Below are 27,391 nucleotides of genomic sequence, written 5' to 3'. Positions count from 1 at the left end.
AAAATCATGCATGGATGTTGTCTTGTAGAATTCTCTGAGGTTTTCATCTCTAGTTTAATTAGTGTTGCAATGTCTTAAAATTTGATAAGTTAGTGTTTGTGGGTGTTCTTCTTGGTGTAATGTATATGTGGGGAAGGAGCCTATGTTCTATTTTCTACCTGAAAATGCTTGGGATTCAAGCCCAAGTACATTTGGGATCATGAATGCATTAATAAGACGAGTAGGAATTGGAATATATATGGACTCTTATTAAGCCTATATAAATGTTAAAATTTTTCTCAAAAAACCTGTTTGCTTCTTTTATCTTTGTTTCTATTTTATTTTCTTGTTGTCCTTCTACAATTTTTCCACCCCCTCCAACTTGCCATCCCCTTCGCTATTCGAGATAATCGACAACTACCTTACCACACAAAATTGGGCAAGATGTTGGACTCTAGTGAGATAGAATATGCTACGATTTGTTGAATTAAATTAGAAGGGTTCAGCTGACAATAATCGAAAGCAAGAAATAAGAAATTTATACATAAAAAATAAAAAGTGCAACTATGAGAATTTATTTAAAGGAGCCATGTAGCAATAAGGGTGAGAACAAATTTGAACCTAAATCATATTAACATTGCTTTCAGACTTGAACTGGATCGATTTGTCGAATCGGTCAAATTGAGAACCGACCAAGTAGTCAGTCCTAGTCAATATAAAAACTCGGTAATTAGAAAATCAATAAAACCCAGTCAACACCCGAGTCTAACCGGTGAATTGGTGTAGTTGTATTAAACCCGATTTTCCCCTTCTTCTTTTTTTTTTTGGCCTAATTTTTTTTCCAAACTGACTTTCTCTGGTCTTCCATTTGACCGATTAAAACAAGCAAAAAAGAGGAAAAAAAGCTGGAAAAATTGCAAAGTTTGCAAAACGAAATCTTTGTTGGTAACCTAGCTCTTCCACCGGGAGTCCGCCGCCTCTCCTCTGGAAATTTTCAGACTTCAAGCTTGCATTGCTGCCATCTCCTTCGAAGTTCGGACTTAAACTTCGAGGGTCAAGCATGAGTAGAAGAAGCAGGTAGAATTTTCTCAAAACTTCTATTAGTTTTGGCCCTTTTTCAGTTTTTGTCTTGCACTCAGCACTCGGCAACGTCTTCTATTAGTTTGGTCTTATATTTGTAAAACTTCTATTAAGTGGCTTGGCGGCGGCCTTGTATGGTTCTGATGTCTAAATCGTAGAAAGAAAAAATTCCAATTTTTTCCCCCTTTTTTGGGTTGTTGGGGTTTTTTTTTTAAAAAAAAAATTTTTTTGGCTTTTTTGGTTGGTTGTTACTGCAGGTGAGGACTGAGGAAGGATGCTTTCATATATATCACTCTCTTGGATTGTCTACTGCTTCGACTTTGCTGATTGCTCTTGATCATGGAATTCTTATTAGATATGTTGGTTTGTCAAATGATAAAGCTATATACATTTAATTGTTTGATAAGTTTCCTTTTTTTTTTTTTCATCTCATAAAGTGTTTGATTAAGTTACAAAAGTCGCCACAGTAAATATGCAATACAGTAACGAGAATATATAGCGTGTAGGATCAGGGTGTTCCTGTTTCGTTAGAACAATTAATAAGAATCAAAATTCTAGTACTAATGATCTTTTCAGCTCGTAAGAACCGTGCACATCAAAACTAGAAAAGCTTCAAAGACTTAGAAGTCAAATTTTCTTGGTTATAATTGCTAGGAAGAGTTCCATAGTGGGAGATTAGTTACTACGACCAATTCAACATGTTACTACATGTTCTTGGTTACATTTTGTATATTTGATTTATAGGAAAAACATGACATATATATATATATATATATATATATTGTTGCTACATGAATTGAATATGGATTTGGATTATTAGTTCTTGGTTATATTTTGTATATTTGATTTATAGGGAAAAAATTCACACACACACACAAATATATATGGCGTATTTATGACGTCATCCAGTTCGACTTTCAATCGAATCCGGTCGAATCTATTGACCCTGAATTCAACCGAGTCGATATCCAATCCAAATCTGGAAACATAGCATATTAGTCCGAGCCTGTTGCATTACCCAACCAAAAAGGGTAGATTTGGGAAGAAAGCGTGTTTTCTTGAACCAGTTATACCACCTCTAAGCTTGTTTACTATCGTGTATATCTAAGCCAGCAATGTTGCTCCAAATGTTCCACAAGCGGGCAAAAAGCATACGGATTTTAGTTGAACCAAATAGACCACCTCCAAATTTGTTGATTCTCGTATATATCTAACCGAGCAATCTTTTTTTTTTTTTGATGAAGTATTTTTTTTAATTGAATTCAGCATAATTGTACAATAAGCTCTACATCTATTACATCATATTTCTGTTTCCTGTATCTGTCAGCACTATATACTCTAAAGCCTCTATCTCTATAGTCACTAAGTACTTAGTTAATGGCTCATATATACATATAATACCTATCGATCTCATCAAACACTTATATTCAAATCCCCATTCGAGCATTAGTTCCAGATTTTCCTTTGTTCTTGAAGCACTCTCCCAAGATACACACGTTGATTGGACACAATTTACAATTGCTGCAACAAGTTGAACATTGGTTTTGCTGGTTTGCTTAAAAACCCTGCTGATCCTCTCCTGCCATAAGTGCCAAACAGTCGCAATTATACATGTAACACCAATCTTGTTCCTTCTAAGATTTCGATAAATGATCTCTTCAGCTTTCTTACGTCCTAACTCCAAGTTTTCCAATAGTCAAGCCGAAGGTAACAACATAGTCTACCAAAGAGCGTACAATGGCAGAACGACAATGACACCATTCCATCACCAAACTCGGGAAAAATTCTTTGAAAGAACTCATTGTTAGGAGCTCACCAGGTATTTAGTGTAATGTAAAGTTTAAACTTCATGTTAGAATAAGACATATATACATGCTGCACTAGACATATATAGCTAGGACGAAAAAAATAGACAAAGGAGTTATATATCAAACCTAAATGAACTAGTATAAAGTAACATATCCATTGGGGCAATTTTATGCTAAGCCTTTTCGCTTGGGGTTTTTTTTTTTTTTTGTTGGTTGTTAAGGGTAACTCCTACCAATTACAGGAGGCTTTTTCACTTCCCTTAAGAATAGTTAGTGGCGCCACTGCAGAGTATTATTTTTACCATTCAAATCCGACCACATTAGGTTGATCCGAACCGGATTCTGGACTATATTCATTGTCATTAGAGGTGACAAAATTGGTGGGATGGGTAGGTTTTATTTGAGTTTGAGATAGGACCGAGTAACATGGGTTTAGATCCAACCTTACTCATATGTATTTTGAAACTAATTTGGGCGGGATCACTTTGGGACGGGTTTAGATTGATCCTGTCTAATATCCAAGTTTATTTTTTGTTTTCTTTTTTTCCTTTAATTCTTTTTTATTTTTTTTATATAACTTTAATATTTTTTATTTATTAAATTTCTTTTAGTCTTACTGTGAATTTTATATTTTCCTAAATTCTTTTTCCCTCAAATTTTCTTTTATTTATTTTCTGTGTATATATAACTTTTTAATCTTTGATTTCCAATGTTGCTAAATTTTAGTTGAGGCAAAAATAAGTACTTGTATTTATGAGTATAAAGAAATGGCGTTTGGAACTATGAGCCATCATAAAATGACCAAAATTGGACAAAGTATTTCTAATAAGATTACAGATTAATGACTTCCATATTACTCCCAATATTCATTTTGGTTAGTATTCTATTAGAAAAGAAGTTCAAAACCATTTACAGGATTAAAAGAGCTCCCACCAGCCCTGTTTGGGCCCTCTTTAGCCTAGCTACACACCCATCGAGTTCCCATCTAAAAACAAGAAGTTTTTTTTCAACATTTTTCAAAAAAGTACTCTAAATTAAGACTGGCAACAGAATTTTTACAAAAAAAGGAGAAAAACTGATTTCTTAGGGACAAAAGAGTTCAAGAAACTAGATAGGGGTTTTAAGCATAATTACAAGAAAAAAACTGAAGGATCTAACTGGAAGAATAAAAATGGTTCACTTGAGTCAGTAAAAAATATACAATAATTGATAGGATAAATTTTTGGTGAGATATTTGGACCCTAATGGGTACCCAAGTATTTCTCAAAAATTTTCATCAATCAATAGGTATCAATAGGATTAATCACGTTTCAAGTCCAACATCAAAATTAGAATACCCATCATGCCCAAAGTCCCTTTGGGTATGGGTAGTCCATTGGGACTTGGGACAAATTGCCCCTATGATTGTAATTTTTTTAAAAAGTTTTTGAAATGAATAGTTCACAAGATTGAGTTAATGTTGATCTAATTTGAATCTTGAAAAGCATAGTGTGATTCTGATTGCAAGGGGAGCAGGGTAGGGACGGTTGATATGTCAAGCATCCCTGAACAGTGTAACATTTTTGTAACATTTTGTAACTTTATGTAAATTTCTTATACATCCTTTTTTAACATTTTGTAACTTTATGTAAATTTCTTATACATCCTTGCAACAGAGGTGTCATATTTTGTCACTGTTCATGTGGGTCCTATATGTAATAATTGTGTCACTGTTGTTAAGTTTTACAACTAGTTCACATAGATTTACACTTTGTTCAAAAAATATTACATCGTTCAGAGCCGTTGTTACTATATACCTTGATAATCATTTAATGGGTCATGTAATGTGTATAAAATGCCAACTTCATTTCAAACTCAATCGATAACCTATTAAAATGCCAAAAAAATCAACTTAGCTTACAAAAAATATATATTTCTTATATTTTAAAGAGATATTTAATTAAAAAAGAAAAAGAAGTTTAATTAGAATTCTTTTTATCCATTTATACTCTTTCATTCTAATTTGGATTTTAATTTATGTTAAAACCCTTAAAATTACTATTTAAAATTTAGGAAAACATAATGTTTCAAAATCTTGTGGAACAAAAGTGCAAAGTCAAAGTTATTTTTGTTAGTTAGTCAATGTTCTATTTTTGTTAGTTATCCTATATCTATTTAAAATTACAAGTTTTGGGGACTAAATTTGTTTTAGTTGAAAAATTGGGGACCAATTTGACATATATGCCAAACATTGAGGATCAAAGCTGCAATTCTTCCAATAAAATGTATTTCATCCTTTGTCTATAGGCAAATACTTGGTAGACCTAATCTATGGCCCTACCCGTAGACCAAGTAGTCCACAATTTGCCACATTGTCAAATGGAATTGGATTAGAAACTACAATCTTTCCTCTTGGTTTCAACACTTTTTTTCTTCTTCACCTTTGATAAGTGTGTATTTTAAGTATTTTAAGTGTGTTTTATTAATTAGTTTTGGTGTGTTTTAATTAGTTGTATAGCTTATGAACTAGATTTCTAGTGAAAATATGCATTTTGTGGTTTAAGTGTTAAAAATTGCATTTCTATGGATTTTAATGGTGAAAACTTCATGTTTTTGTAGGTTTAATGATTCAATCATCAATTGGAGTGATTTGAAAAGATAATTGGGTGATTATTGATGATTTGAAGTGATTTAAGGAAGACATGAAGTGCAAAATACTCAAAAAATAAAATGCAAGTTTTCCAGTTTTGACACCTTTTAGTATTTCAATTATATATTGAGCTACAAGCATTGGATTAAGGTGATTCTTGTACCATATTGAAGCTAAGAGATAGATCTACAATTGATATGAGACATCGAAGTTCAGTTTAGCCATTTTCTTTGTCAGAATGTCAAAATACAGAAGCATATTTTCATTGTTGAAAGCTGAAATAGAGTTCTAACCAGTTGGGGTATTGTAGTCATTTCTTGGTCCACAAAACTCCAAATTGGATGATTCTTGATGCATTGGAAAGCAACTCAAAGGGCTACAACTTTCTTGTTTTACACAAGAGCTAGTTCAACCTCCATTATCAAGAAAATATCAGGGGAAGTTGGTATAAAAACAGAGCAAGGATGAAATCTGCCTAGAATGAGCAAACTTAGAAAAAAAAAAAAGCAAAACGGGGGGTCAAAACATGAGCTAGGCCGCGCTTTCTTGCCCGCATTTTTATGAATTTCGGCTGCAACTTGCTCTGGAACTTGTACTCTTTTCACATAACCTTTTTGACCACTTTTTCTACAAAGATTCCGGCTAAAAATGATCAGATAAGCATGGAAATTTTGAGAAGCAATCTTTGAGAGTTTCAAGAAGCAATTTCACTAAATAAAAACAACTCATCTTGAGCTTGAGTCTCTCTATAAAAAGAGGTCAAGAAGAACATTTTCACAGCTTTAGTAGGCTAGAGAAACTCACCAAAAATGTAGTTTTCACTAGAATTTCTTTAATTCATTTGTTAGGGACTTAGGGTAGATTAGTATAGTTAGTATTGTTCATTCTTCTTGTACTAGTGGTTAAACTGGGATGAAGATTAAAGAGTAAGATGGAGAGTTTGATCTCATGTGACAGAGGTGATATCTCTTCTACTATTTTCTCTCTTGTATTTGTTTTCATGCTTAGTTATTATACAAGTTTGGATTTGTGTTTCAATGTGTGTTTCTAAAGTTTATACCTAGAGTTATGGAAGAATTTTCTATATCTTGTTAGTGATATTTCTTTGGTTATTTGGTGATATTATTTTGACCAAGTTATTTATCACTTTTGCTTTTCTAATCATGATTAACCGGCCATTAATTGTGATAATATTAAGGTGTTAAGTTTGCAATAAAAATTAGAATTTAACACTAGTTCAAAGAAGGGATAAACCTAGGGAGTACGCTCACGAAAGTAGAGGTACATCTTTGTGGCTTTAATGATTTGTTTCATATAATTTCATAGAAGAAATGAATTTGTAATTAATTTCATAACCACGAGAGTAGGTATGAATTAATTACAAGTATAGTTGATTCACTACGAGAGTAGGCTTCATATACATTAGGAAATTACATTATAACTAGCCAAAATAATAGCATTCACTTAATCGATAATTTCATTTGTAAGAATAGTTAAGAATTCCATACTTCTAGGAGCATTCTATTGTTATTTATATTACTTTTATCTCATGATTATAGTGTAGAACTAATTTCTTACACTTCTGATAGTCTAAATAATAAAGAAGTTCGAAAACCATCGGTAATTGACAATCTTCTCTGTGGAATCGACACCTAATACCTTATACTCAATCGTGATTCATATACTTGCGAAAAATCACGTGTAGGATATTTAGAAATTTATGAATGTAAAACTTGATTGTGGCATACCCTGCGCTCGTCAATCTTCTCCTCTCTACGGTCCAAAACCTACCCATTCCTCCACCACAACCTTTATCTCCTCCTCTTCCTCTATTCTCTTCAAATTCAGGTGGTGGTGATGGTTACTAACTCTGAACCAGTCAAATATTAATACCTCTTTCTCTTGCAACTGAATTTCTTAGAATAGAGGCTCAAGAGTTTTCATAAACCCACAAGGTAAATTCTACCACCATAAATACAAGAATAAGAAAAGAACATCATCGCATGGCTGCCCATTGATTCGTTGGGTGGAGCAAATCCATTGCCAAAGAGGGCTTTATGCTGAAATTCAAAATCAACACAGCAGCAAATCCATTGATATGATAAGAGAAGTCTTACAACCAAGAACTGCATAAACCATAAGAGAGCTGCTTTTCCTATGTTTTTATAGCTGAAGAAAATAGTGCCCTTATAGAGTTGTGCCAGCAGCTTGAACTTATTAGTTAGAATTCATTTTCTGCTGAATGATGCCACCAAAATTGTTGATTACAGAGAGAAGGGAAGTTAAACATACTTGGATGAAATTAGAAATCCGAAACCTTTTTTGTTTATCGTTAGTAATTGTACTAGGAATTTTGGGTTGGAATTATACTAGTTTGGTCAAGAAGCGAACTAGAAGTGAAAAAGCAGAAAAAGAGAAAACGTAATTCCTGCACATTCAGTGCCTGGTAATGATGTGGCAAAGTTTAGGTTGCTCAGTCTACGGGTGAGGTCGTAGACCGGATCTACCCAAGATAAGGCAAAAATTTGAGTAGACCCGGTCTACAGGAAGACGGCCCAAAATCTGCCACATCATTACCAAGTGTAGAAACTAGGCTTTTTCTCCTTCTGCTTTCTCACTTCTAGTTCGCTTCTTACCCAACCTAGTATAATTCCAACTGAAAATTCCCAATACAATTACTAACAATTTTAAATGTCTAATTTCATCCAAGTATATTTAACTCCCCTTCTCTTTGCAATCAACAATTTTGGTGGCATTATTGAGCAGAAAATGAATTTCGACTAATAAATTCAGACTGCCACCGCAACTTTGTAAGCGCATCTTTTTCTTCAGTTATAAAAACATAGGCAGAGCAACTCTCTTATTGTCTATGCAATTCTTGGTTGTAAGTCTTCGCTCATCATATCAATGGATTTGCTGCTGTGTTGATTTTGAATTTCAAAATAAAGCCCTCTTTGGCAACGAATTTGCTCCACCCAACAAAACAATGGCCAGCCATGCGATGATATTCTTTTCTTATTCATGTGGTTATGGTGGTAGAATTTACCTTGTGGGTCTATGAAAAATCTTGAGCATCTATTCTAAGAAATTCGATTGCAAGAGAAAGAGGTATTAATATTTGACTAGATCGGAGTTAGTAACCATTGCCACCACCCGAATCTGAAGAGAATAAGAGGAAGAGGAGTAGATTAAGGTGGTGGTGGAGGAAGGGGAAGGTTTTGGACCATATACAGGAGAAGGTGAAGAAAAGAGATAGCGTTAAAGCCAAGAGAAAAGATTCTCGTTCTAATCCAATTCCTTTTGATAATGTTGTACTCTCTTGTTATGTTCTGGATTTTTTTCAGCAACTTTTGTACTTATTTATTCTCTTCTTTTTAGATGTCATCAATATTTCAAAAGCAATAAGTTCCCACAGGACAACACCAAATTTAAGATGGACAGACAAGTTGTGAGACCACACACAATTGAAGCTTACCAAAAGGGGTGGTATATTCTTCATGAGAGAAACTAAATAAAAGCTCATCAAAACATGACATCTTAAGTATCCTGAACGAGAGAATTAGTGCCTCTAGGAGGTCATATACATGATATATGACTTGAAATAGTTGATAAATTTTCAAAAATAATTCTTTAAACTAGACAGTATAGCAAGAAGTGCCCTCTAATCACTATATTGTCAAGAAATATGCACACAGATGCAAAAATTCTTGGCTAGCCTGAGAAAAAGGATTCCATCAGACCAAGGAACTTTAATCAGTTCTATCTGGCAGAAAAAAATCTGATGCACGAATCCCTTGATTTACAAACTCTACTCACACTTAATGGATCTGTAAATGTGACGAACAAATACCAGCGCTGCTCGAAAACCAACAGCCCCGAGCATGAGGAAGAAACCATAACAGATGCAAGCCATGTATCCAAAGAAAAATGAGGTTTGAATGAAACCAGACATGTCAGATCTGGCATGGTAGTAGTACAAGCAGTAACCGTAGATGAAGATTCCTGTTGATCCTCCACAGAGAAATGACCTGTGTCAAGAAAATGGATTGCAGATTAGTGAACAGATTAGCACCATTTGCAAAATGAGTGCAGCCAAATGGATCTAATGAACTAACTACTAATCATTATGGCAAGTCTTCTGCAAGTAAAACGAGAAAATTAACACTCAGCTACTGCTTCTGGCTAGTTGTAAGGAACAGTTTAGGAATTAATCGATTGGTTTTGTTGAAGAAAAATCCGGACTTCATCACATTGTACCCTCTAAGAGTTTAAGTACGATCTGATTATCTGATCTGTAAGGAGACGGAATCAGAACAAGAAAAGGAAGATTTTGTTTCAAGGGGTGGATGTGGTTTTTTTCCAAAGTATGCGGAAGTTTGCTTGGGCAGTTTATAGAAACTGCTAAAGACTGGAAATGATAATTCCATATTGGACAACAGTGGAGATATTATCAAATTGCAATAATGAATTGTTAGAACTTCAGATTAATTTATTTGCACCAGGATTAATATTAGAAATTCGGAATACACAATTAGCAGCAGGATTAGGAGATGGTTTTGTTAATTCATGAAACAGGCATCAAAGAAAACCTTTAGAACACATGTACCTTTCAACCTCTAGTGTTTTTTGGGAAGCTGTATTTTTTCAATCAATGTATGTGAAAACTATGTCTTTAATTTTGTTGCTTCAGTGAAAACTATAAAATTCAAGACGAATGAGCACTCGGTAGACTAATTACTTCAGTGAGATAGAAAACACAGAAGATGGAGTTCATAGCATACAAATGTTACAAAAAAAAAAAAAATAAAAGAAGTTGAACATATGAGGTGCAAGAAACAATCTACCTCCACCACCAATTATGATCTTCAGCAGCAAGCTGGAAGTATGTCAATGCCACAGTGACAAAAGCCGTCACAATGAGGAGAATGATGAAGACAATGAACAGGATGCTGTAAATTGTGTATATCTTGTGACCCCATACACTTGCGAATATGTAATAAAGCTCAATATATATTGCACTAAATGGCAAAAATCCTGCCATTGCCATCTGAGGGATGGTATATCTATACCAAGGCAGTTCTGGGATTTCCCTAGGATACTTTGTGGTGCGGCAAGGAGCTTGAAACTCAGTTCCGCTATTCTTTCCCGCAATACCTCCCAGTACAAGCAATGGGGATGTGACTAATGTCCATATCAGAATTATAACAATAATTGTTCCAAATGGCAACGCCGCAGTTGCACTATAGGCGATAGCAGTGGAATTAAGGAAACAGAAAGTTAGAAATAACGGCCCACCGAAAAGGCTCCCTGTCAACAGCAGATTCCTCACCTGTTACACAAATGAAGATATCAGACTCAGCATAATGATACCACAAACCAAAGCAGGAGAAATTTTCTTGTGGTTAGTTAATACCGAAGAACCGGAAGAGCATCATTCGAAAATGGAAAAGGCAATGAGAATCTGGCAGCACATACCCAATTACTTCCTTCAAGTTGACGATAGAAAGAGGTTGCTGTGTAACCAGCAATTCCAGAAGTAAGAGCATACATGACCAGCAATGCCGTGAATAGAGAACCTCGATTATAGGGGTAAAATACACCAACAAGTCCCAGTAGAAATATGAACACTGCTCTGTATTCAAATGATCACTGATTAACCATTGAATGATCAAGAATTGGCTGATTCAGCCTAGCATTATTTCAGGAAAAGGCAAGTCACCTCGGCACTTACAGGGTAAACAGCTGTGTACCACAGCCAAGTGCTGCAGCGAAAAGAGACTTGTACTTCGGGAAGCGAAAAACATCACCACGAATGTACTTCCACCCTGTCTCATCTTGGTCATCAGCAGATTCCTCGTCATGTGTGTACCTTCCATTGGTTAACAGATTGATTTTAAACACATACAATTAGAGAATAGCAATCTAGTTAAGTAAATTGCACTTACTTGATGAAATCATTCTTCAGGATTTGCAGGAAATAGTAGCAAGGAAACCATTTAACAATCTAAATTGCACTTACTTGATGAAATCATTCTTAAGGATTCGCATGAGGATGGTAGCAAGGAAACCAGTTAACAAGAGAACTGTGACACAAGAGTTTACAATTGAGAACCAGTGAATCTCCAGATGATGTGGTAGGGATGAATTTTGAGCATATTTATCCATCCTCTTCTCAAAAGGAATATCAGTTTCATTCCATTTTACCGAATATGTGAATTCAGCATCAACTTCTTTATCTTCCGTCAGGTCTAAAACTGAATGCAGATCCATCCTTGCAGTTATATCAATCACTCGATCTTTATTGTACTGAATATCAAAATGGACATGTTCGTATAGATAATATCTGTAATCATTCTCTGCTCGGCCTTCTCTGTCCACCCTTCCTATTAGACCCCATATGGGCAGGTCATCGTAATACATCTGGAAATAATAGTCCTTTTCAACTGCTTTTCGAAATTGAGAAACTTCTTCCTTTGTCAGCTTCTTTTTGCACAGGAGATCAGATTCTTTATCCACTAGAAAATCAAGGGAATAAGGGCCGCTAACGAGTCTATCTCCATTCAACACCTCCCCTAGAGCTTCCTTTTTCTCTTTGATATGATCTGTCATTTCAATTAACTTGATATCCAGAGAACAATATAAATAAAAAGGTAAAAGCCTGCGGGCAGAAAAGCTACTGCTAAAACTTCTGATCAGCACAACCCTTATAGTTCTGCTCACCATTCCCACATTGAAGAAGAAAAAGTTCCTAATTAACATGAATTTACTGCATATGAAACTATGATACGACTGCTACAAAGCATTTCGATATAGTTTCTCAATTCAGAAAATTATCCTAGCCCTTCTGAGCTTCATCACTAACCTTGCATCAATATATGAAAGCCAACATTAAATCAACAAAAGGAATTACATCAACATATCAATGTGCACTTTGAACATCAAACTAATTGGGTAATCACTGAATCCCAAATACTTAAAAGTTCGTATGTCAAATGTATCCAAAACGTTTAATAACAATCACAACAAACTGACAGAAGGTGGAAAATTTAGAGACTCGTAACAAAGAAGGGAGCAGTGAAGATATATGTAGTCAGCTTTAAAAGTAAGCATTTACTTATGATGGAGCAACCTCATATAAAGCAATGTGGTACAGCTGAATTTTGGTGAATTACATGGCTAAAACATAATAGTGCTTGAAAAACAAACATTGCTAAAAAAAAAAAAAATTTTGGAAGAATGATCGCTTATGCATGGCATCCCAGCAACTCAAATTTGGAGTTTAGGTAAAGAAATGAAATAAAACAAACGTTCAATTCAAATTAATGAAACTCGCTAATGATCTTATGCCTTAGAATTAAATGGATCAAAGCCTGAAGAATGCACTAATGAAAAAAGCGAAAAATTCAAGAATTCATCACCAAATTGAAGAATAGAACCTGGTATACAAAATGGAAGGTCGAAATATCGGTAGGTTTCACTGGAAAATCACAAAACAAAACATAGGAATGAACAAACTTTCTCGCAATAATATAGAACATTCATGAAAACAAAAGCAATCTGAATACAATAATCTACCAACGTTATTCATGTGCATGGACATCTGACTACAATTATGGTTACTGAGGGGAGAAGTGATGAAACCTGGGATTGTGAAAAGGGCCAATCTTGTTAGCATAAAGAGGGACAGGTTCTCCAGGTTGGTAACGATGGTTAGATGCATCTGATCTAACTGGGCTTATACGGTGGCATAATAAAAGAAAGATGAAAATGGAAATTGGTTTCCACATTTGGGCAGATGGAAAGAAGAGAAGGAAGATGGAAGTGAAATTCAGAGCATCACCTAATGCAAATCATAGAAGGTTAGATTTTGGCATAAAATTTGAAGAGAATCCTAATTAACGTGGATGTGCATATGGTTGGTTCTTCACCTCATTTTCTACATTTTACCGAGGAATAGAGACAGTTAGCTCAAATAATTTTGTTGATTTTTGTCCAAAAAAATAGTTTTGTTGATTATTTTCCCTTACACTAATGGTCCAAATATATTTTCAGATGAGTGGGTCAAGTGTGAAGAATTCTTTTACACTGTCTGGGTGAGAAAAATTAAGGATCACGGTCTCACCAGTTGTGTTATGTCCAGTATAGCCTATTTTCTTTTTATTTTAATTCTTACATTGTTACCCTAGGAAAAATTGAACCATGGTTAAATAGGACCAACATTGGAAGAAAATTTGTAAAATTAATTGACAGATGTTGAAAATTCACAGGCCAAAAATGCAGGCATGAAAGGTTGATGAGGAGGAAAATATTTTCAACTGTATAAAATATTTTCTTTTTCCTAGAATTTTTTTAGTAAGAGTTTATGGGAGTTTCTTTTTTATTTTCTTTTTTTTTTTAGTTTTAGATTTGAGTTTTTCTCATATTTTATTTTATTTGGGGCTTAATTAAATTTATCTAGTCGGATCTTGGGGTTTAGAACTTATATACACTAAATCTGCCCATTGAAGATATGAACAAACCTTGGAGCTGTAATGTTTATATGTAATTATAACATATTTTGGAGTTTTACAGTGTTATCTTTTATGATTTGTTTATATTTGAAGGAAATTTCTTCTGTCTGTTACATCTGTTGTCTAGCCTCGATGTATTAATTACCATTTGTGCAGCTTTCAATGAATAAATGAAGCTATCTTGTTTATCAAATGACGTATTTTAAAGAATATTTAGTTAATTTTAACTTTTCCAGTTAGTCATACGTTATTCTCGCAATTTTTTTAGATCCCTTAGGGAAGGATTGTCCTTTCTGGCAAAATGGAATCCATCTTCTTTTGCTAACCAAAAACATGTATTTTTTTGGATATGTACCACAATGGTGCCTTGCAAACAAGGGTAGAGCCAAGATCCCATAGTAAGTGGGGTCAAATTTTAATACAGTAAAATTTAAATTACTAACATTACATGCATATTATAATTGTTTCTTAAGAGTACTTAGTTTATTAAAACACTGCAAAATCAATTTATTATTAATTATGTTAAATACATCTTTCCAATATCAGTAACTAAAACTCTCTTGATTTTTTAAAAAAAATTTTGTGAACAACCATCAGCTTGAACTTTTATGGGTTTTCTTTAAAAAAAAATTTGTCTTTACTCTGTTATAAATAAAAGTCATAATAACTTAATCTGGTATCATAAATAAAAATTTAGCATCCACTTGAAAAATTCTTGTTTTTGGAAACTTTGAAGTTTGAACAAAATTGGTTTGACCACTCTACTCTAGAAAATTCATCCCTTATTTTGGGAATTTTGAAAGAATTTATTCTCGAACTAACTTCCACAAATAACTTGAAATAAATTCAAAATTATTGTGATCGTAACGATTCTGAATTTTCAATTATTTGGAGTCAATATATATATATATATATATATAAAGAGAATTTGGTAAAATTTAGTGGGATCAACTAATATACAACTTTAAATTTTCTAAACTTTTTAAACCTGAAAACTAATTTTTTTTTCTTGCTTGCACGTGGCTCTGCCACCGCTTGCAAATGAATGACTCGTTGCTTCAAAACTTGTGTCTTTATTTTCTCACTAAAAATGGCACCAAAATAGAGTTGTGCCCCAGTAATTAAATCGAAAATGCCGGCTAAATCCATTATTTGGGTGTGCAATAAATTGACAATGAATGTGCAATAAATTAGAATTTTTTGGAAGCCTACCGACTACAATTACTCGATATTGAAACAAAATAGTTGCACAAACATAAACACCGTCAAGATAGTAAAATGATGCAATCAAAGCAAGGAGAGAACTGCGTTTAATTTTTGTATAATTCATTTCGAAATGTGAGGAAGGCATATAGTTTCCATCTACTTCTTAATTAGCAATTTGTACATGTTAGCTGTATAACGATAAATAATGACACTTTCCGATTTGTTGTAGATAGCTATCAAGTCATAAAACCATGGCGTCACTAAGAATTGGACAAAAATCATAAAGGTTACGGTTATGATGTTAAGGTGGACATTGAAATTAGATTTATTTGCACAAAAATAATACCAATCAAGGTTTAGTTTGGATGAGTTATCTTGTCGATTATGGATGGCTTATTATTTTTCTTGGCAAAATATGGTGTTAAGTTGTTTTGTCTAAACATAATTTTATAATTGGGTAAAAAACAAGAAAAAAACTCCCTTGTGGTATAGCTATCATCCACAAAAACTCCATGTGGTTTCAAATCATACACATCGGTATCTCATGGTTTAAAGTAAAGTGAAAAATCAAAGGAAATCGTTAAATTTAACGGGTTTGATGTAAACGCGATAGAATTGCACATGGTTCTTCCAAAATATAATTTTTTAAGACAAATTTTGATCTGAAATATTTGTTTTGCCCCTCAGACATTAATAAAACTATTATGATTTTTCTTCAGTTTCGCTCTAAACTTGTAGAAACCGACGATTTTTGTTTATATTATTAGTGAATGAAATTGATGAATAAAAAATCGTTTGTTTTAGGTTTTTTTTTGGTTTATATTACTAGGGTGTTTCTGTTATTTCACTCAAAACTATTTGTTTTAATAATTTCTGTCAATGTTTCAAATTCTTCAAATCATGAAGTATCACATGTATGATTTAAAATTACAAGGGGCTTTTCTATAAGATGACTATACCACAGGAGACTTTTTTGTTTTTTATCCTTTTATAATTACACGAGCAGGTATAGTGTAGAGAAAACAAGAACCCAAAACTCTATTGTAATTTCCTATGTTCCAATCTTTCATGTTTTGAACTTCTATATGTTTATTCACAATTTTTATAATGGTTATCCACTACTTCTAACTGAATTAGACATACTGGCCACAATTCTCTTCGCCCTCTTTTTTTTTTTTCCCTGTTTATAAGTAAAGAGGGTTCTCTGTTGTCACAATGGTGATAGCAAGTCGCTTTTCACGATGAAGACGGAGTATTTTTAAATTGGACGGTGAAGATTCTGGAACCATTTTCAATGTATCAAAAAAAAAATTTATTGCATATTTCATCTTCTTGTATATCTACATTTGTCATATTGATATTTACATCTCTTGAGATAGTATCTGTATTGTATCCTACTGTCACCTTGATCCAATTTTTCCTCCTAATACATGTTGCTTTCTCCATAACTAGAGCGGGATCCACGTTGATAACATGGGAGCTTCCATGCCATGGTGTCACCTTGTAGTTTGTCCACGACCTAAGATTAATTGTATTTTCTCCTCTTTTTTTTCTCCTTTGGAATATTGTACATAAATAATATCAACAATCTAATAAAAGCCATTCAATGTTAAGTACTTCAAAAGAAAATCTAAATCACCCAAATCAATTTTTGACAAAGAAGATAGTACAAAAAATGTAGATAATAACTTTGAAAATGATCAATGACCAATATAACACTACACAATAGTTAAAGATATTCATAATATTATGCTAACATTAATTTCAAGATTTTATTGGCTACCAAACACTCAACCTCACACTAAAAAGTCCGTTGACTTTCCATAAATATACCACATTTACTTTGAGGTTTGGGAGATTCTACAATTTAATTTTTTGGGTATTATACGCTCAAGTTTAGAACTTTGTTAGCTTTCAATGAAGATACTAAAAATATCAAATTATGCTATGTTCTTTTCGGCTGTTATTGCAACCACACATTTTCAAGAAAATACAAGAAAGAAAATCCTTACAGCTGAGACACTTTCATCAAGAATTGCATCTTAAGCATCAAATTGATTAAGCTATTACATGTTCAATTGTCGCTTGATTTGTTGAATACAATACAATTGGACTTCTAACAATATGGATGCCATCATACCACTCAAGTGAGGCAGATGCCATGTTTTCTACTTTTTCTCCACTAATAGTTACAGTAAAAGATTTCCCTTCATTCAAAGCATTGAAAGAGAGAGTGTCTGGCTCCACTTTTATATCACATTGACAAGTACTCTTTGTAACCTTGGCTCTGTATGTAGAATTTGGAAGGCCAACATTGGTAACTCTTCTTGGGAACTCAATTGAAAAAGGCTGTCCATTTTCAACCCGAGCAGTCATTGTGGGATAATTTAGGTCCTTTGATATGAATGGAACCAAAACTGTGCAAGTAATGTTGACTCCAAATATCTTTCTCGCTGCTGATGAATCAAACTTCAAGCCGCAAAACATTTTGATATAATCTTCTTTAGGAGTCCTGGATTTGTAGCTTTTATTGGATCGAGATGTCCTGCTCCATAAGAAAACTCTGCATCTCCCCAAAGGCTGTTGGTTGAATTCATTTGCCAGGCTACCATAACAATGAAACTTTTGAGTTACAAGTAGTGATGATATTGAAGATGTTAAATTTATATCAAGGAACAGATGTTACCAGTAGTCATAAGAGCTGATTTTATCATTGAAGGAGACCAAGTTGGATTCAGTGATTTGATATAAGCAGCAGCACCAGTAACATGAGGGCAAGCCATGGATGTTCCAGACAATATATTATAGTCTAGATGTCTTTTATCCATTAAAGCATCTGTGGGCTTAGCTTCAGGTGAATATGCAGCAAGGATATCCACCCCTGGCGCAACTATATCTGGCTGTTTAACAAAAACTAGGTTTTCAAATACTAAAAATACTCTAAAAGGCTCTGTTTTCAAACTCGGACCGGACCGGCCGGTCGAACCGGTCGAACCGGGAACCGGCCAGGTAGCCGGTCCGAGTCACATTTAAAAACCGGGAATTTAAAATCCGGTCAAAGCCGGGTTTGACCGGGAAAAACCGGTTTTTCCGGTTCAACAGTAACTTTTTTTAAAAAAATTCAAACTTTTTAATATTATGTTTTGACCCCCTAAATTGTTAAAACTTATTGATATACCTCAAATATTTGATACTTTATAAATATTGTCCTAAAATTTGATGTTATTTTTCAATTAAATTCATAATTTTAATTCTAAACTTGTTAATATTTATTAAATAATATAAATTGCTACTTGATTGTTCTAATTTCTTTGTATTTTCTTGTTAAATATATTTGAAACATCAAATATATATGGATATACCTTTATTAATATAAATATATTATTAGATATTATATATATAATATTTTAATTTTTAAATAATTTTTACTTATGACGTCATCCGGTTCGACCCCTATCGACCCCCGGTCGAACCCATTGACCCCTGACCCCTGACCTCGGCCGAGTCGCTATCCGGTCCGGTTCTGAAAACATAGCTAAAAGGTACTCTTATAGGTAGTCTAAATTTTTTTTAATATTTAAAAAATATCCCAAAATATATTTTAATGACTCTGCTACTCTTAAATATTTCAAAATATTTTCTAAAAATATCCCAAAATATACTCTACAAACTCTGCTACAGTAAAATTTTTCAAAAACACCCCAAAGCTGCTAATCCAAACGGAGGTGTTTAGAAGAAAAGGCAACATGTTGAAAAAACATTTGTCCAATATCATGTACCTTCAGAATCTCTGGAAAGATTTTGTTTGGCCCTCTAGAAGAAAAAGAAGCAACAATTGGAGCTGTTAAATCGAGTATACTTTCACTTGTCAGAATGTTTGCTTGAGGCGTTCTACATAAAAAACACAAGAATGTTAGACTTGAGAAATTCATTGAAATCTAGCCGAAGTTCCTTCACACAGGATAACAAATTGTAAGATGCTTACCTGGTGGAGTTTACATAGCTCTCAACTTGCTCAAATTCTTTACCGTTTAAAACTGATGCAGCAACAGGCACAACCCGGGAAACATCTTCTGCTTCATCCGTTAGACAAATAGATCCAAGAGCTTCAGCATCATAGGCAAATAGCATCCCGTCATAACTTTTGCAGAGCACAATCTTTCCCCTTACTAGGTCATTGTCCAAACATCCAGAACCACAAATCCTAAAGTTCAAGATGATATTAAATTTCATTCTTTTATTCAGAATTATTGCAATGGTTATTCTACTAACATCCAAACAAATTTACCTAGCCCTGTCCTCAGAGCAATTTTTAGAAGCATCTTTCCCATATATAAGAGGAAATTTCGTCCCGTTCAACTTGAAAGAATTAACTGCATGTCCCTATGATGTCGAAATATCAGCAAAACAAACAATGTCATAGCAAATAAAGATGCCAGCACACTTGCAAGTTTGGATGAACATTAACCAGTACTATATGGTATGGAATGGTTTACTTAAATCCATCCAAATGTTTATTTTTTTTTTTTCCAATGAAAATGCAACCAATTAGGGATATATACCATTACGGTCTTTCCATTTTCAAGGACAACTTTGCTGATAATCTTACGATTTGTAGTGCTTGCTCCAATACTGAATAACCATGGTGCAGTACTCGTAACAAATCCTGGTGCACGATATCCTTCATTTCCTGCAGAATGAACAGTAAGTATTCCTTTCTCCAAAGCATGCAAGGCACCAATTGCTATAAGATCTGTTTCTAATTTTTTAGGACTTCCTGGCCCTAGTGAAATTGTGATAATATCAACTCCATCAGCAATAGCGTCATCAAAGCTAGCCATTACATCTTCATCCCTGCATGCAAATTCAGAACAAACGCAGTACACAGCAATCCTTGCTGAAGGGACTCCTCCTCGTGCAATACCTCGAGCAATTCCATAAAAGCTTGCGTCCTGAACATTATTTCCAGCTGCTGTTGAGGCTGTATGAGTTCCATGACCCACAAAATCCCTAGGGGTATATGATGAACTGTAGTACCGAGCTCCAATAATTTTTCTGTCAAGTAATGTAAGAGCTAGTAAATGTCATACAATTAAAACAGCCTCCCTTCTAAAACGTAGCTTGATTAACAGATAAATAAAGAGCAATCAAGAAACTTACTTGTTACATGTAAAGTTATTGCCTCCGGTATAACAGCCTCCCTTCCATTTTTGGGGAATAGGACCAAAGCCATGATCACCAAAACTTTTTGATTCCGGCCAAATTCCAGAATCAATGACTCCAATGATTATGTCTCCCTCAACGTTGAGATTTCTACGAACATTTTGAGGAAATCCCATGAAGTCCCATGATGCAGTTGTATGAAGCTTTAAAGTTGTACTCGGAAATACCCACACCACGTCATTGTGAGCTGCGTAATAAAATGAAAACTCATAAATGTGAACTACATCTGAACCAAGATCTAATACATGAAAAATCTAATTTGTGACATGACAGTACTATGCTTACCTGCCATTGTTTGGTACTGTTTGTAGGTAAAGATTTGCAAGCAAATCCATTAAAACTTCTCTGTAGCTTCTAATGAAATGTCGTCTTGAATTCCTACAGATAAATCAAGAGTAAAAGGTCTAATAAGCAAAAAAAAAAAAAAAAAAAGGTATAAAGAAGAAGTGCCCAGTTCAATTTGAGATCTCGAATTTAATACTTACCTGCTATTGACCACTGTCTGCAATATCCTCATATGGTGCTCAGTAGGTGAATAATCACCTTCAGGAAGACTTCCCATATATACTATATAAACCTGCAAGTAGCTTCCAGAAAAAGAAAAACTAAAAATCTTGCTCACAGTCTTACCTGATACGTTATATGGCACGCAGAAAATTGCATAATTTGTGGCTTTTCAGTGCAGATGGAAGCTCCAAATAGTTTTATGCATGCTCCTAGGATCTTTGGTCTCCTAACATCTTCAACCAAATAGCGTAGGTTTTTTTTTTTTTTCGAAAACATTAGGAAAAACATGTCGTTTATCTGGGTTAGAAACATGATTAACAATTTCCAAAGATTTGAAGCTTAACTACTTCATGGGCTTATGCTAATACCTCGGTCAAGGGTGACCGTCCTAAAACAATTGCAATTGAACCATAATTGACCGATTGACATTATACACGCACAAACACCTACGCAGAAGATGGATGCTTGATGCATCCGCTGGATCTAAGAGAAAGCATATGGGAGGCAAGGTTTCCACCCACAAAGGCACTTAAGTGCCTTGTGGAGGCCAAGGCACAACAAACACATATACTCAAATGGCTAAAAAGTTAAACTATTGCTACACAAAAAGACAATAATTTATTTAAGACAAGTAAATGCAAAAAGTATTGTTTAAATTAGGTAGTAAAAGAGAAAGGAACGCTATAGATATATTCTGAGAAAAATGAAATAAAGAAAAAAGAAAAAAAATTCATTTCAAGACGAAAAAGATGCCACAACACAATACTAGTACATATTTCAGACATAGAGATATATGAAAATATCAGGTAATTTATGCCTAATTTGAAGAGAGATTAAAGAAGGTAGAGTCAAACCCAAGGTACTAATTAAAATAAATGAGTAAGTCCTTGTTTTTTTTATTAATTGGAGGTAAATAAGCATTCATAATGGTAACTAAATTTGTTATTTATTGTAAAGGAATGAGAGGAAATAAAAAATTAATCTTTGACTGTATATAACATATCAAATCCATAAAATTGAAAAAAAAAAAAAAAAGATATCAAATCGGGCTGTTAGCCAAAAATCAGACTGCATCAGCGATTCAATGGTTGAATTGTTTGGTTCTGTAGCCTTACACTTTTTCGGCCCTCACTAGACCAGAACACAAATTGGTCGAATATTTAACAGATCCAACCATTCGCTCCAATCCAGATCTTAAAAGAATCAATTTGAAACACAAAATTTGTAGATAAAACCAAATTAGCCATTTCATTCTCATCAGAGAATGGGTTTATTAGACATTCTTCAAAAAATTCGTAGTTATAACAAAAAGAGATAAAGAAAAAGGGTTCTCAAATTGCATCTTTTTCAATGATAGCCCAGATTATTATATTTTCAAAAAGTTAGTCAGTGGAAATATTAAAGAAAATACTAGCAAAAATATTTCTAAATAGCAAAAGCGACTTGCCTTCATTTCTTCATCCGGAACATCAGTATTTCCGCCCAAAATTCCTAAACTAGTGAACAAGAAAATGTAGGGGAACCAAAGATAAAAGACTCTAGCCATATTATTGAATCGAGAATAATTGCCCATTTGTTATAATCTTTTGCCTTGTGCAAACTCTACATATATATAGAGTGAAAAGCATTTATGTTTTGCCTTAAATTGCGGTTAATATTTCAGCAATCTTTCTTAATGCTGAATGATCTTTTGAACCACAGGTAATAAATGTATAACCAACTCAGTTTTATAGAGATTTAAATTATAAATCCATAAGCTCTTTCCAAATGGACTAAGTCATACTTAGGATAATGTCTCCTCCAGTCCCATAAGTTTTGTTCAACATTATTTTGGTCCCTCTCTTTGTAGATTAAATGAAACTTTTCATCCAATTTCTTGATTTTCTTTTTCTTTAGTTTTTAAGGTAAACAAATCCTCCGGCAGCCAACTTGGGTTTTAGGAATCTAACTTTGTTGTCACTTGAGTTCCATGTGAACCTCATTGCATCAAGCTTAGAAGCTATAGGAAAATGTAATCAAACAATATTCGCAGGCAGATTTGCCATGGGGCCATAAGGGTTAGGGTGCAACAAATTAAGTCGAAGTTTAAGTACTAAACTGCTTGAGTTCACTATTGAGTACTCGAGCTAAAATACTTAAACTCAAACTCGAGTTCGTTAATATTGTGGGTTAAATGAAACTTTAAAAGAGTTTGGTGATTTATGTCACACTTTACCCTCAATTTTTTTGCTAGTACATGTATATATGTACATTATTTGTTTAACATTAGAAGCTAATTAAAAAGGATTAACTTTTTATACACTATCAGTGTAGTAATTTTTTTTATACTAGCATCTTTGGATTCATGCTACATGTGCATGATTTAAATTTTAAATCTAAATCCATATTATGTGACATGATCTAAAACTTGTTAGTGTAAAAGAATTGTACATTGACAGTGTATTAAAAAAATTATCCCATAAATAAATTATAGAAATTTTCTTGGATGACTTTTACCAGGAAAAAAAAAAAAGAATTTGTATCAGAAACTTGATGCAAAACTTATTAGGCCTAAAATAATTCTCCTATTGGGTCAAGGATAGGTATCAAGACTCCGCCTAGGATAAGTATTCCTACTGCACATCTCCGTGGCTTGAGACCGCGGACAACCCATTTAAAAGGTATTACAAAAATAATGTAAATAATGCTAGCGTTATTTAATTTACTTAGGTTTTAATCTAGGAATTGAATTATAACTAAAACATTGCATCTAGACACCAACGATAGCATGGAGCATAAACGAATACACAAATCAGTTCATTCCAATTCTTCAGGCCAAAGTTTTGATCCTAGTCCATGAAGTGAACTTCTCGATTTATAGGCTGATGAAGATGAATATTAGTTTCATGGAATAACAAGTTAGATTTAGTTAAGTTTGAAGACTCGTGATAGTACATTTGGAAGTTGGTTCTCACTCACTCCTCATGCATCTCAGCTGTTCCTTTTCCGAATTGCAAAGCAATTTCTATTGATTTCATGACTAAAGTTACAATGTTTCTTGTCGCAAGTCTAATGATGATCAAATCCCAGTGTTTAGGTGATGTGATGAGACAATTAATAAATTGTTGGACTACTTACAATGTTGATCACTATTCAGGTGTAACTCATCCCAATATTGTGGGTTCCAATAACAATTTTTTTTAAAAAGACAATTATTGATCATGAATACAAAATTCAAACCGTGATATTGGGAGGAGGGATGGATTAGGATTTAGGTGGTATGGGGAGCGGGGGTGTAAATGAGAGGTCTGGGATTCAAGAGTTTCTACTTACACTAACAAAAAAAAAATTAAAAAAAAAAAACCATGAGATTGAAGATGCCCTTTTAAAACAAGTTACGTTACATATTCAATCTTGAAAGTAAAGTTTTGACGTCTATTCTCTGTAAAATTAAAACATAAAAAGGCCTCTTGAAAATGCAAAACCTTTCAAGAAAGAACAGACAACTTCCTCCTTTTTTGAATTAAAGAAGTTGGAAGGGATTTCTTTACAAATCTTACTTCCATTTGTTTACCCCGTTAGCAATCTTGGTGTATTTAAACCGTACTTAAAGCACGCTTAATTTATTTGGAGGAAGGTTAGATTGGATGGTAAGATGAAAGAAACTGTATATCAAAAGTTCTGAGTTACCAGAAAAATGAGTTTAGTTTATTCATCGAATAGCTAAACTGTCACAGTTCAATTACTGGATTATAGTTGGTTGCTCGGTTTGATGTTGATGTTATAAGCATTGCAGCATAGCCCTGCTCCTATCTTCCACTGTACTTCTGGGAACCGGGATAGTTACAATTGAGCTAGCTATCGTTAAGAACAGTTGTTGCACTCCGTCCGCAATGTGGTACATGCTAATAGACACGATTGTATTCGTACATTGAGTTGATATATGCAAAAGACATTTATAAGGGCAACAAAGTTATATAAGAGTACATTATATTACGTAAAAAGTATAAGGGAAAATCATCCAAAACGTCCCTCACATTTTATAAAATAACTTTTTTCGTCCCTCACTTTTAAAAGTATAATTTTATATCCCTTACATATTCACATCGGACAAATTTAGTCCCTAACTAGGTTTCCGATCATTTTTTGGCCGGAATCCATCATGTGCAAGGCACGTGATCATTTTTTAAGGGTAAATTTGTCAAATTATATTTTACATAATCTGATCTATAGTCCTCCACATTTTATAAATTAATTTTTTTCGTCCCTCACATTTTATAAAATGATTTTTTTCATCCCTCACATTTCACAAAATGAATTTCTCCATCCCTCACATTTCAAAAAATGAATTTTTCATTTCTCACTAATTATGTGTGTGAATACATTTTTTTAAACACATGTATATGTCTATTTGATTTTGTTTAATAATAATAGCATAAACACATGTATGTAATTGGGCCCAACTTGTGGGCTATCTTCTCTTTTTGTATGATTATGACTAATATTTACCAATAGAACCTTAATTTGCATATTCTTATTGTATTTTGACCGAAAATAGCTTTATTGGGCAACTTGACAATGAATGCAAGATTATTTACTAGCTAATACCAGATGAAATCAAATGATCACGTATAATATTGGTATTCGTATTGTTAAGTGAAATCAAATAGACACATACATATATTTATGCTATTCGTATTATTAAGCAAAATCAAATAGACATATACATGTGTTTAAACAAAATGTATTCACACACATTTTTTTTTTTAGGGTTTCCCTCACAGATGAAAAAATCATTTTATAAATGTGAGGGACGAAAAAATTTGTTTTATAAAATATGGAGGACTATAGATTAGATTATGTAAAATATAATTTGACAAATTTACCCTTCAAAATCACGTGCCTTGCACGTGATGGATTCCGGCCAAAAAAATGATCGGAAACCTAGTTAGGGACTAAATTTGACCGATGTGAATATGTAAGGGACATAAAATTACACTTTTAAAAGTGAGGGACGAAAAAAGTCATTTTATAAAATGTGAGGGACGTTTTGGACGATTTTCCCAAAGTATAACAATCGAACATTACACTAAAATAACAATGGTACCTGCCTCGAGTCCGTCCTTTTGTGCTGACAGACAGAATCAGATTTATATAAGTTTTTTTTTATCCCAATCCTGTTATGACTTAAGTGTCTTTTCTTCCATTCCGGCGAGTGCTTCACTTGTCAGTTCTCCCAACTACTAAAAACACTAGTTTGGTTTATTAGGCTGGGACGTGCCCTTGCTCCCAGTCCACTCTTAATAACCTCTTATCTTCTTATCTCTTTCTCCCCCTTTTATCCTCTTCTTCAGTTGACCATTGTCCTTCCCCTCTCTCTCTCTCTCTCTCTCTCTCTCTCTCTCTCTCTCTCTCTCTCTCTCTCTCTCTCTCTCTCTCTCTTCTTATTCTTAAGTCACAAGACAACCCTGATCTATACAATGTTTTTAAATCGAACAGAAAGTGAATAGAAAAATCTTCCGATTTACGGTTCGACCGATTCAATCGATTCAACCCCGATTCAAAATTTTAATAATTTTTTATTTATTTTAGTATTAAGAATTTTGAATAAAACGAAAATATTTATTTTCGAAAATAAATACTTAATAAAAATCGGTTGAACCTCTCGATTTTTAATAATTTTTAGTTTTTTATTCATTTTAGTATTAAGAATTTTGAATAAAACTAAAATATTTATTTTAAAAAATAAATACTTAATAAAAATCGGTTGAACCTCTCGATTTTTACTGGTTCAATTAATTCTTTGGCTTTTAATTGAATCGGACTGGAGGTATGGCCGGTTTGCAGTTCAACCAGTCAAACCAGCCGGTCCGGTCTGATTTTCAAACATTGATCTAGTCAACCTTCCTATGAAAAAGATGAAAAACAAGCTAACTACAAGAGAAATCATTAATGTCCCGTCCTGGACGTTGCATACTTCTGGCTCTTCATTTTCCTTTCATTTGTTATCTTACTTCACGAGTTCTATTCTAAATCATTAACATATATATATATATATATATATATATATATATATATTGGATTATCAATTTGGCTAGCAAGTATCTATTGAGCACTCGTTAAAACTCGTTAAAAAGGTTTTAAACCTTAGTTTCTTGAAAAATTTATAACTAATTTAGAAAAACTAGGGGGGAGTGCCTGCGCATCGCGTGAGTGTTTGGTCCTTGTGGGGAAGGAGGTTTTTTTGTTGAACAAACAATAGTACATTGTGAGAAAAAATAAAACTTAGTATGAAAAGATAAATGATATAATCAATCAATTTACACAGCGTTACAATAAAACTGTGTCAAATTGAAGGTCGTTGATAATGCAGAAAGGCAGAGCAACACAGAAAGCTAACCTTATTCCAAAATCTCCATCGAGAGCTCTTACTTGCTATTGCTACAAACCTATAAGATTATAATCAACCT

General features: G+C 33.6%; 1 protein-coding gene and 1 pseudogene across 1 annotated transcript; both read right to left on the bottom strand.

Moving 5' to 3' along the window:
* Positions 1–9,304: 9,304 nt before the first annotated feature.
* Positions 9,305–13,283, bottom strand: LOC113752310 (transmembrane 9 superfamily member 3-like). The gene is made up of 7 exons (XM_027296426.1): positions 13,138–13,283; positions 12,915–12,973; positions 11,516–12,098; positions 11,228–11,365; positions 10,972–11,128; positions 10,341–10,825; positions 9,305–9,524 (listed from the first exon to the last, which is right to left on the bottom strand). Exons 1-7 carry the CDS (start codon positions 13,281–13,283, stop codon positions 9,305–9,307), a joined length of 1,788 nt encoding a protein of 595 aa, XP_027152227.1.
* A 3,987-nt stretch (positions 13,284–17,270) lies between these two features.
* On the bottom strand, positions 17,271–22,488 carry LOC113752309 (annotated as a pseudogene).
* Positions 22,489–27,391: the final 4,903 nt, after the last annotated feature.

The sequence above is a fragment of the Coffea eugenioides genome, chromosome 11 (genome assembly GCF_003713205.1).
Source record: "Coffea eugenioides isolate CCC68of chromosome 11, Ceug_1.0, whole genome shotgun sequence".
Classification (NCBI taxonomy): domain Eukaryota; kingdom Viridiplantae; phylum Streptophyta; class Magnoliopsida; order Gentianales; family Rubiaceae; genus Coffea; species Coffea eugenioides.
The sequence above is the reverse complement of the archived record's forward strand: the minus strand, read 5'-3'. Positions and strand labels throughout refer to the sequence as shown.